The sequence below is a fragment of the Prinia subflava genome, chromosome Z (assembly GCF_021018805.1).
Source record: "Prinia subflava isolate CZ2003 ecotype Zambia chromosome Z, Cam_Psub_1.2, whole genome shotgun sequence".
Taxonomy (NCBI): Eukaryota; Metazoa; Chordata; class Aves; order Passeriformes; family Cisticolidae; genus Prinia; species Prinia subflava.
Window position 1 is genome coordinate 92779528 of NC_086283.1, and position 12884 is coordinate 92792411.

Consider the following 12884-nt stretch of genomic DNA (forward strand, 5'->3'; position numbering starts at 1 on the left):
CACAAAAGGCAGAGAACATGGGTTGAGATAATTTACTAGAAATAGCAATAAAAGAGCAAACAGTAAGAGCAACAATATTGGCAACAAAAGGTATGAGACAGGGAAATAATTTACAAGTTCAACAAAAGAATACTGAACTGTTTTCAAAGGGTAGCTTTGATATAAAAAATTCTAAGACCTTATAGATGAGGTGTAAGGGAAGCCTTGCAAATTAAAATAGTATAAAACCACTTTATTAAGATCGGTACTAATGTCTCAAGCTACAGAAAAACCAAAAAATCAGTGATCCAGCTGGTAACAGGAAAGTGAACAAACTGTATTATCTACTTTGGTGGTGATGATTTGAAGACAGAAAGCTGTTTGTCTATGAGATGCTGAGAACAAGCTGGCAAATACGGGTAGCATGGAGAGTGGAGAGTAGTCTTTTTATTCAAATATCTATAAAGAATTCTTTTTGCTCTGTTCTGAAACTAAGCAGCAGAATTAAAAGATTTCTGAAGTACAGCAAAATTTCTTTCTTTCCTGATAGTAATGACAGACCATAATTACAGCTGACTAAAATCCCATGGACACTAACTTACCTAGTCCTGTTCTTCTTTCAAAATAAACAAAGAAAACAATTTTCTTTACTAAACAGAAAATTAAAACAAGAAACTTCAGCACAAAAAATCCACAAGTCATTGAAAGGACTGGAACAGCCATAGAGGTTTAAAACATTTCCCACCCCTCATTCCTGCTGCTGTGTGATTACAACACAAATCTGGAAGGATGGATGAATAGATACTTCTAACACTGCTGTGCAACTCCACAGGAGATATTCTACAAAAACAGAGAGAGTTGCAAGAAAGACAGGTAGCCAGTGAAACTCTCAGGTATGGCCAACTGCTTTATGGATAGTACACTGGCAACTAATAATTTGAAAAAACCTAAAACTTTCTACCAACAGTCACTGCTTATTGAAGTTTTGATTACTGTATGAAATGTTTATAGTTACACTCTCAAAGTCATGAACTTAGAGTTACCATATTCAATCTTTAAGTAGATCCAGGCTTCTTCATACTCTTTTTCTTTATACTAAGTAGAAGAAAACAAATCTGGAAGAAAAAGATTTTCACCAAATCTTCTAGTGATGAAATCGAGCAGCTACATCCTTCACAAAAATGAATTCCAAGTTCTACTGACAACTGCAGAAACCATAAATCTCTTAAAATTAAGTGGAAGTAAAAAGGCAACTGAAGTTCCTTGAAAACTTACTAAGGTGTTTTCTCCAGTGGAGCTGTTCCAGAGTCGCATCCGATCATCTGTACCAATGGTTAGCAGGTGAAGTCCATCATTTGTGTAGCATAAACCATTAACTCTCCCATTGTGAGCAGTGTTTGCTGCCGGCAAAAAGAGCTGTCTCAGGTTTCTAGAGAAGAATTACCACTTGTATACATTTTTACTTCAATGTGGAGCTCTGGAAGTGCTGTTTAAATGGTAACATTCAGTTAAAAGTAATTAAATTTTTTTGTTTATAAAAGCATCTGGCCAGCTAATAGCTACCAGCAGTGCTCCTCAGGGTGCAGTTCAAGGGCCAGTTTTGTTCAATCTATCATCTAGTGGCTGATGCCCCCAGCCTGTCAGTGTTCAAGAGGCATTTGGACAATGCCCTCAACAACATGCTGTAGCTTGTGGTCAGCTCTGAAGCAGTCAGGATAAGGTCTCTCTGTATTATACTGCAGTACCTAACTCAGACATACCTTTTAGGTAGAAGTGTGAACTGCTTTTTGGAGATTTTATTAGGAAATAATTATTACCTGCTATTGGTTTAGTTCATACACATTTCAGTAAATTAAATACCCTAGTCTATACGATTGATATTAGATAACCAAAAAATCATCTTGAACCTGTCAGACACAAATAAAGTTGAAAAGAAAGATGTTATGATTGAACAAGTCAACATGTTACTTAAAGTAATTTATAAAATGGCACTAGTTATCTTTAGAGTTACATCAAATTTTTTCATTAAACAATATTTTTCTTTATTTAACCAAGTACTGGCTTTCTTTAGTACATTTTCCTCTCAATAATTTCTTGAATTGCAATCAGTATTATATTTATATAAAGGCTAATCTACACCATAAATGAATTCTTCCACTCACAAAAAAGATAACAGAATTTTCCTTTTTAGGGGAAAGCCATTTAGAATAGATATACAGCTGTTGTTAAGGCAAACCCTCTGAACAAGGTCCCAGACAACAAACTCTGACTCTATAACAGAAGTAACTGAACAAAGCCAAATGACCGCTGTTATGTACTAGGTAACAACTGGATTACCACTACTGTCCTTGTTGGTGTTAGTATTCAAAATATTAATGAAATATAAGAATGATCCTTGTTATATATGAATTACCATCAGTTACATTTTTTATTACCTGCCTCAGAAGATGCTTTGGACTTTTCCCCATTGTGCTGATCAAGTGTACTCAGACATCCAGAAGCTCTCCTCACATCCCATAATTTTACTCTACCATCAGCACTAAGAAAGACAGAATTGCGTAAATGAGGGAAATTGAGTGCACCACAGCTCAGGAACTGTCTTTGGTCAACCTACCTGGCAGTCACCCTGGTCCAGCATGGACTATTCTGAACCACTCATCATGTGGGCGTGCTCAAGTCAACAGAATTCCATTGAAAATATTTCAAGACAAATTTCAGACTTTCATTCACATGTACTAATAACTTTTGCTGGTATTCTATCAGGACCTAACAGTGTATCTTTAGGACCTTAAGAGTGAACTTGTCTCTTTGATTACAACATAACATCCTTGCATAGATACATAGCCTGGGAATAAACTTGCTAATTCTGTTGTTTAAACTGTAGCTACAGACTCCAGCATTGTCTGTAATAGTGGTCTGAAATCTGGGCTTTTGTTATCACAGATCTATTGTATGACTGGTACAGAAATTGTCTACAAGCTAACAATTTTTCACCTGCTACAATAAGACAAACAACAACAAAAAAACCACAAACAAACAAACAATCAAATCTCTAAACAACACACTGTTAAAACATTTTCCAACTCTGATGAGCCTTTCAGAAGCCTGACTTCAGAAACCAAATGTTTGCAAATCTGCTAACTTTACTAAACTGTATATAATAGCAATTCCACTAAACTTATGAAATAGCTATTCTTCTCTGCAAAATAAAAAAGACACTGCATCTAAAAAGCAAGAAATGTCACACTATAATAAAAAGCAAACATACATATAAGTTATTGAAAAGCCAAGAGGATTTTTTACATGAAAAATATCTGGACAGAAAACAAAAAAGGCCCAGGAATATCAACATACAATCAATATTCACTGAATTACTGTAGCTTGGAAAGTTAGATCAGCTAAGCTACCCAAGTTGTTCTCTTTGACATAAGTATGATTACCAGAACGGTATTTTGAGCTAGACATGTTTTACTTTATTACAATATGGATTAGCAGGGCACACACTAATAAAGAGTAAGAAGTGAGTATCTCCTTAATATTCTACCATTTTTCTATACCAGTAGTTATAGTTAGTGTTTCAAAACTTTGCACAAACTTGCTATAAAATAAGCATGACTTGTACAGCTCTTCAGGTTTAGGTTTTCTAGGGAAAGGCTATAAAAATGTGAATAGGTAAAAGTCAATTAAGAAAATTAACTCCAGAAGTGCATTTGAATTGAAATAGGTCTGCATAAAGAATATATAAAATTTTTACTGACCAACATTCCAGTGCATTTAACAATTCAGCAATATCCCTACCTTCCTGTTGCCAAAATATATTCATGACGTGGGGACCAAGACACTGCCAATACTTCTTGTCTGTGACCTAAGAATTACATGAAAAAGCTTATTATACATGCCATTTAATGTAAACAACTGAAAGTAAAAGCAAGTATTTAATTGTGTAGGATTTACCAAGCCAGAATAATAATTTGAATTGTAGTATCAATTTAAATTTTGTGAAACTATATTATTTTGGGACAGAAGTTATTTCTCTTTCTTCTTCTTCCTTGAGTGGGACTGCAGTGTGCAGAAAGTGATACACACAGAGTTACATGTCTGTAATTTCTGATAATAAAGATAGGTTTATCTTTAAAAAATACATTACAGCTCAGCCACAGCTTTTTGTGCAACACTGGTATTCTCATACACAATGGGAAGGAACTTCCCACTTATTTTTCTTCAAATACTTCAATAGTGTTCAACATAAACTACCTCTACCTTATACGCTTACACTTACAATTAAAACTTTACTCATTTTATCTTCTAAGAATTTTGTCCTGAGTTTGTCATTTTTTTTTTCCCCTTAAGGGAAAGGTACCAATGAAGCTAGTGAAGGGTGTTGAGCACAAGTACTGTGAGTGGCAGCTGAGGGAGCTAGGGGTGTTTAGTCTGGAGGTTTGAGGGGACCTTACTGCTCTCTAAAACTACATGAAAAAAGCTGTAATTAGGTGGGTCAGTTACCTGGGTCAGTCTCCCAGGAAACATACAACAGGAGAGGAAGTGGCCTCAAGTTGCACCAATGGAGGTTTTGATTGGCTATTACGAATAATTCTCATACTTCCCATACCCCCAGGGCAGTGGTTGAGTTATTACTCATGGGAATATGCAAAAGATGTAGAGATGTGGCACTTAGAAACATAATTCAGTGGTGGATTTGGCAGTGCTGGGTTACACAGGTGGATTCAATGATCTGAAAGGTTCTTAGATATATATAGATATATATAGATATATATAGATATATATAGATATATATAGATATATATAGATATATATAGATATATATAGATATATATAGATATGTATAGTTTTTTGGGGTTTTGTTTGTTTTTTCTTAATACACATATGCATGCACACACTTTAAAAACTTGGAAAGTTATGTTAAATAAATACAGACAATGGGAAGGATAAGATTTTCTAAATCGAAAGGCTGCAACCATGCTTCATGTCATAACATACTGCTGAAAAATAAACTAAATCATATAATACATTTTTGCTAACGCTGTTTAGAGGTGGTGTGAACCACCTTGTTCCTGGTGCATATTTTACTAGGTGCTTTCCCATTACCTTAATTAATCAAAGCACTGCAATGATCAGGATAATAGGAAAAACCTCCAAGATACAGGTACTACAGGATACACTTAGAAGGCTCAGAGCAGATAGATTTATTGGGATCCATTAGTTAAAATACAGCCATACATATATCTCCATTTCAGCTGCTAGAGTTAGCCTATGTGAAAACATTCATACATACGGCCAAGACACTACCCATTGCTTCAGTTCTGCAAAGAATTACTAAATTATGCTAAATCAATAACATATTCTCCTTCCACTTATTCCTCCAATATTGCACTTGAAGTAACGAGCTATTAGACTTTGTAAAGACTGTGTACAAAGACACAATAGAGCTTGTGCCTGAAAAGCATTAAATCTTGTGTCAAAATTAAGAAGCTCTGATGAAACTAAGCAGGGTCTTTAGAGAACTGTTTTTGTCACTGCCCTCTCTGGAGCTCTTGGTTCTAGAAACAGAACATGAGATGCCTCTTGTAGCCAATTCAGTTCGTGGAAGTTTAACAGCTTAAGCTCCGCATTACAAAAAAATTACCTAGGCTTCTTTTAGACTTAGATGGCCAGTGAAGAAATAAAGATGCATTTGCAAACACATTGCTGTGTTTGACTTAATGTTTTTCTGCAGTTTGAAGCATGAAGATTTGCCTCATAATTGCGTTCTCTTCAGCATGTGTATACATACTAACACTCTAAAAAGTACACATTAGAAAAGGGCCACCAAAGGCAAATTCTCATTCAGTGCCCAAAGTAATGGATTATGGAAATTATGGAACAGTAAAATCTTCCATTTAACTGAATTAGGCAAACACAAAGGATTTGATAACATCCTTTTATAGAAACCTTGTTCTATGTAAATCAGAAACTTCTAAACAAATCCATTCTGACACTTCCATGGGTTATTTTGTTAAAATCAGTGAAGTTCTCTTTTTGTTTTGGTGGGGGATTTCTTTTCTGGGGTCGTGGGGAGTTTCTGTTGTTTTACTTGGTCTTTTTTTTTTTAAAGACCAAGTAAAACACCACTTATTAACCACTCCATAATGACCAAAACCAATGACTACATTTAAGCATGTAATAAATAGTAATCAGTATTGATTAGACCATGAAAATGGCCAAACATCTGTAGTAACTGCTCATTGATTAAGGTTTGTATTCTGCAATTCGTTAGCGTTAGAAAAACACCCAGAAAAATCTTTTGCCACTGTGTAACTTTCACAAACAGCTATAAAGAAATTAGTCATGTTAGTTACTGACAAAGACTACATTGTATACAGTGTTTCTTTACAGGACTTGTTTTTACTCAAAGTAGTTATTGTTTAACATTTATGTTTCAGACTAAAAAGTACCCTGCAGAATGTGAGAACTGGATCCAGACTTCAAGTCACAGAGCTGTACTTTGGGGCTTTTGGTACCAACTGTAACAAGAGAAACAAAGACAGCTAAAAAACCCCCCAGCATTTGAGAGAACAACAACAAAAAAATCTTAGTAATGACAAAAAAATAGAAGAAAATGCTAGCTGCATAACTGCTCATTCAGTCAGAGCAATGCTTCTATTAATAGATTTACATTTTTAGTCCAAACAAATTTACCATGTAACAAACAAAATTTAGAAACTGGAGGTAAACAGGGCAGTACTTGAGAAACCTAAAAATACCTCCTCCAATATTTTTTTGCTGAACATAGTTAAATTGCGTACATGTAAGCAATACACAGATCTATTTACAAAATTTACTATATTTGGATCTAATAGCTTTTAAATGATAACTTATGTAATGAAAAAATCTAATTATAACTAAGAATTTTATCAGTCAGGAGAACTGATTGATGCATTATTTCAGAAGAACAAATACGATACTCTCATTGACATTAGCCAGCTAATGGATAGTATTTTACTGTACCGGTAAACTTACGTCTTATGAAGACTTGATTTATGTAAAAATAAGACAGAGTAGGGGAAAAAACACAACTGAAATATTACTTGCTTATTATTATAAACCTTATCTATTTATACATATGTATCTCTATATATCTGTTTCTTAAAAATAGATACATACCTGCTATTAAACAATGCTTTGTAGCAATTGGAGACATGTGATGGCTATAGACTGTTCCCTCAAAGTGAAATACATCTGCAGGCTGATAATAAACACATTATTGTTTAGCAAAAAAAATGATTACAATGCAATATATTAGCAGAATGTAAACGCTCACCATTATTTTTCAAGTAACAGCTACAAGTAAGACTAATACAAATATTACTATTCACATAGTAATGATAAGTCTCGTGGTTAGAAGCCAGATCACACAAACATCACAGAGTAAGCCTGTTGCCAACAGTAGGACAACACCAGAGATGACCCAAAACACAGACCAAGAAAACTGACAAATGAGAAGCATAAATGGCAATGATTACAGTTTATCAAAAATTAATAAAGCTAGTAAGTAAACAAATAGGTTATCACATGGAAATAGAATCAACAGGAAGAAGGCACTTAAGGCAAAGCTAAAAGCCCCTTTTCATTCACGAATACTATACTATTTTCAGGTCCTAAAAAAAAAATAAAACACTCCCATATAAAACTATTATCTGCCTTGTAAGTGTTTAAAACTAATGGAACATATTCATTTTAATAAACATTAATATTTACTTGATTAAGTATAATGTCTTCCAGATAAACCGCTTTTGTTGTCTCATTCTAAAATACTGTATATGAAAACTCTCTTAAAACTGAGCTGTCTGTACTTTCAAAAACACCAATTAGAGGCAGAACAGGTCATTCAATAAACTTTACATGTAGACTGTGTCTTTTAAGAGATGGTCACAGAACTAACTATTTGGAAACTTCATTGTTTATGAGAAGATTTATATTTTAAAAAATATATTTATATATTAAAAAAACCCAACAACCCAAAATGCTTAAAATTTGTTCCCTATTATGTCCCTAGGTTGACAGACCTCTTTTCTGAAAAAAATCTTTCACTATCTGTGAAACAGCAGTCAAATAGTATTAATGTAAATTCCTGTTCCCTATGACTATTTACATATCAATGATACTATGATTCAATGTAAATGTTCATAGGGAACACGACAAACTGAAGTCATGAATTTACAGTTCAACACAAGATAGGAGGATTAGTGAGTCAAAGCAACAAAAATCCTAAATAATCTGTGTACCTTATTAATGTCAGTTACATTGGTTAGAGTATTTTTAATTGTTTCTCTCATTCTCTACTGATTTTTAGAAATGGTGTCTATAGTGCTTACAACAGCAGAATTTTGGACCTGGATCCTGCATGTCAAGACCACCAGTCCTTCAAAAGGGCTGGTTATTAGATGCTGGTTATTAAAAATAAGTTGCCCCACTGTAGCCCCATTAAACTCAACAATCTCCAAGAATGAACTGCAGACTAGACCTTGCTGGGCAAGTTCACCCACCAAAAATTCAACTAGCTGTATTCCTGTTCACAGCAAAAGCAGCAAGGAACTGTCCCATGGGTTCCAAGCTCTCCTACAGTTTAGACATTCAGGTCTTCAGAAATGGGCAGGTACACACCAAGGTGTACACAAATGCCAGATCACCCTGCTGCTGCACCCACAGTTCTAACAGGTGGCTGGCTTTCATCTTCAAAATGCATAGTCCTGTTCACCTCTGCAAGAACTTCAGATATGCAATAAATAACATGTACACAAAGAAGGTTGCAATCTGTAGATACTCTCTTACTTGTAAAGTATTTGTATCCCATATTTTCAAGGTTTTATCAAATGAGCTGGATGTAAACATGCCAGTGTCATGAGGATACCACTGGACTGTCTCCACACTGAATTTATGTACATCAGGATGACTCCTAAAATCAAGGAAAATATTCCAACTGGTTAGAGTTTTGATAATCATCTTGTAGTCGTCTTGGTATTTGATAAGTTGAAAATATAAACATTTTTCTTAATTTGTCCTGAGGTGTTCAAGAACTGTATTTTTGTTGGCTTGATTTTCATTCAACCAACACCTTGAAGAATTACTTTGAAGAGTCTTCATTTCAAGAAATTACAGATCATTACCTTTTCAAAATACGGTAACTGTAGCATATCTCAAGACACTCATTAGGCATAGAAAAAAAGTCTTTTGAAATGTCTAAGTTGCAATGTTTACAAATCTCATATTAAATGTGATGGTCTAACACTAGAAATCACTTAAAAATGGTTCTTTAAAATGGATCCACTGAAAAATACAATCACACATACAGTTACAAAAATTCATTACAATTAGTGGATAATTACAGCTACAGAGTTATTGGCAATCCCTGTCTGACAAAGCAGACTGAGCAGACTGCTCTCTGTCAGTAGGCTGTTACTGAGTGTAATTTGTATTTGCATTCAGAAATGAAAGAAGAAGAACAACAGGAAACTTTCAACTAAACTGGATATTTAAAGACTGTAATATAATGAATAATTATCTCTGGCAGAAAGAACTGACAGCAGAGCCAAACTTGACAGCTCCAGGATATGGACTCAACTGACCACGCTCTGACTAATATAGTCATTCAAATACCTGGTAGATGACTCATATCTGAGCTGGATTCACATGGATCCAGCTTCAGGGACCCAAAGGCAGCTGCTTGCTCACTCTACCCTCTCCAACAGGATGAGGGAGAGCATTCAAATGGCTAAAGTGTGAAAGGTTGTGGATTGAGATTAACACATTTTAGTAAATGAACAGGAACAGATCAAAACAAACTCTACATCCCCAGGGAAAAAACAAACAAACCAACCAAACCCCCAACCAGTGAAGTGATGCAACCTCACCATAGGCTTAGACTGCTGCACATGACATTTTATGGTATGGAATATCAGTATGTCTCTGGTCAACATGGGTCAAGTGTTCCAACAGTTCCTTCATAGCGTCCACCCCCTGAAGGGGCAGTGGGGAATGGTGAATGCCTTGACACCACCAAGCACTGTTCAGCACTCACTAAAACATCAGTCTGTTATCAAGACTGGTTACAAGTCCAAAACATACTACTATACAAACTACCATGAAGAAAATATCTCAGCTAAATGCAGTACTTAAAACAAAACAGTTCAAGTGGCTGCAACTGCAGTTGGAAAACAGCTCATGAGATTTCCTTGCTTCAGCTCTTATCCTTGCATTGTGCTATCAAATGTCCTGGCCTGCACAAGCACTCAGTATTGCAGGGGTATCATTACGCAAACAGAGACGTAGATCTTGAGTACTGCCGTGGATAGAAGAGTGTGCACTTCTGGGTGTACCGATGCCTGGCCTAAATTTGTCTACAGCAGCATTGTATAACACTATCTTTTAAAGGCAGGAGTGGATCACCACAAAGGAAAATGAAAATCAACACCTTTCACCTTTTGAAGGGAATTAAAAGAGACATCATCTCAATGGGATGCTGAATTCAAAATAACTAAATGCATGACAGCAGTCTTGCACAGTGTTGTAAGCTATGCCAAAGTGAATTACGCTGAAGGGAAAAATCATACATACTTTTCTCCTAAACAGGAGTGTTGGCATACCTTTAAAATATCACATCCAACACCTCTGATTTGTCTTTGAATAGACCCAAATTCTGGGCTGAATGTGGGCCTTCAATTCAAAATTGCTGAAGTGCCATTTTTAACAACTTAGCCTCAGCCTTCTATCGAACTGCCTCCTCACACCTACAGCATTGTTCCCTCCTTAGTCAAGAATACGGGTCAACAGTAAATGTTATTTAACCCAACACGGTTTCTCAAATAAGCTGAACTGTTGATGCAGAATAATGTTTCCACAATCCAATCAGCTTGCTCACTGCTCCTGAAAACCTCTTATGCAGGATAGAGAGCATGGCTGCATAAACAAACCCTCACTTCCTCCAGGCAAACCAGGAAGGATGCAACTGGCATCCTGGGAACAGGATGGGGAGTTCTAAATGGCATAGACTCTGACTTACTAAGAAACAAAACTAGCCACAATAAATAGTGACTTAAACCAGAACACCCTCTATGATCTCCCCTTTCGGCTTTGGGACCTAATCAATGGTTTCAAATAGATATATTACCTCAGGGGGAGGGAATTAATGAAAAAGACTATCAATTGATCACATATGTACTTAGCATAGTCCAAACCAATGTTTCTTTAGCTCTTACTTCTATTCAAGCTCAACTGTGGATGCACTGATGACAGCTGCAATCACAAAGGAAGGCAAAGAAACCATTACTCATTGAAATTTGAGAGGTAATTTGGGATACTACAATTGAATTTCAAAGAAATTCCAGTTCTGCTGGTACTTAGTCAATTTCACCTATGAGCCCACCAGCAGCAGAGCCAAGCTTTTGTGTTAACAATATACTGTGCTTCACTATATGATTTATACCCAGTCATTGCATTAGGATTAAACCACAACAGAATTATCCTCTTGAGTGTAGAGTATGGGCCTGAAAAAATGCAAATAAATGGGAGACTACTGATGCCAACATGTACATTGCATGAGAGCAACAAGGATACATTTGTGAATGTAACACCATCAAAACCCAAGGCATTTGTTATGACACCAAGCAAAATATTTCTCATTTTGAGATTCACCCTAATGAAAACTTGGAAACTACAACGTATATTGGTAAATGATGTGCTTTTATGAGACCCTCCTGTAATTTTGTATTTGTGGATAACATTATTGTAGACACAAGTAATAACTCTCATATTTGTGCTATAACTTTGTCAATATTATGAAATATAATTTTAGTTATTCAGCTCCTATTGTATCCTATTAAAATATTAAAATCTAATTATATTCTGATTCAAGACTGCAGCCACTCCCATAGGTAAGAACCTTATGCTGGTAAAGAACTTGTTACAGGACGAAGACCTGAGCTGCTTGTTCAAAACAAACCCCCCAAAAATGGACAACAGACTTTGTTTACTATCTATCATGATGTGGAAGAAATAAATCACATGATGGAGTACGTGAAGAAAGTGGTGGGACACCCTTTTTGGATGGTCACTAAAAGCTACTAGAATTCTCAACAGAGTGCTTCACCCTGTCGTCATTTTGTTGATGGTAACTCTTTTGCTTTTTGTTCTAATAATTATATTGTATGTTAAGGTTTGGATAATTATGTAACAATTAGCCTACTGGCTACCATCACTAATACCAGATAACCACACACTACAAATGTATTAGATCATCTGCACTGTATGAAAGTGTGAAACATTCTGGAATTCTATTTGGATATTGTGAAGCTTGAGTGACTAGTCATGGGTGGATTATGTGGAATGATGGCTGGGGGTAAAATTACAGGAAAATTGAGAAGTTATATTCACATCCTAACAGAAGCTGTAATGATATGGAATTATAAGGTGAAGTGCAGTTGTTTCTTCTGGATGGAATGTGGTGAGCACGATTGAAAGCTATTCCACAATGACTCCCCCTACAAAGAGCCTGCAACCTCAAGCACCTGCTAAGGCAGATGAAATGGGAGGTGGAGCCGAGACACCGTGGTCAGGCACTGTTGAAATCCAGGCAGGGAGGGGTATTTTCTGTCTGATAAACCACATTGCACCTGTCCACCAAAGGAGACAGAAGAAGATATCTTGCTGTTCAACCTGCAGCTGTGGTGAAATCGCTGTCCTTGGATGAACTCGGTTCATCCAAGGACATTATCATCTAATTCATTATCATCTAGCTGTAACACTAACACAGACCTCCATCCCGAAATTCAGAATCACAGAATATTCTCAGTTGGAAGGCAGACACAAGGATCATCAAGCCCAACTCTTAAGTGAATGGCCCATATAGGAAT

General features: G+C 35.9%; 1 protein-coding gene across 3 annotated transcripts in view; it reads right to left on the minus strand.

The window, feature by feature from the left end:
* ERCC8 (ERCC excision repair 8, CSA ubiquitin ligase complex subunit) overlaps positions 1-12884 on the minus strand; it is a 29657-nt gene that overhangs the window by 10233 nt on the left and 6540 nt on the right. Inside the window, exons 4-9 of one of the 3 annotated variants that reach the window (XM_063421940.1) lie at positions 8809-8932; positions 7141-7222; positions 6432-6500; positions 3778-3844; positions 2415-2518; positions 1255-1379 (exon numbers count right to left, since the gene is read on the minus strand). In XM_063421940.1, coding sequence (XP_063278010.1) covers positions 1255-1379; positions 2415-2518; positions 3778-3844; positions 6432-6500; positions 7141-7222; positions 8809-8932 — 571 coding nt within the window. Of the gene's footprint in view, positions 1-1254; positions 1380-2414; positions 2519-3777; positions 3845-6431; positions 6501-7140; positions 7223-8773; positions 8933-12884 lie in introns of all 3 variants that reach the window. The other 2 variants (XM_063421942.1, XM_063421941.1) reach the window with 2 other exon arrangements.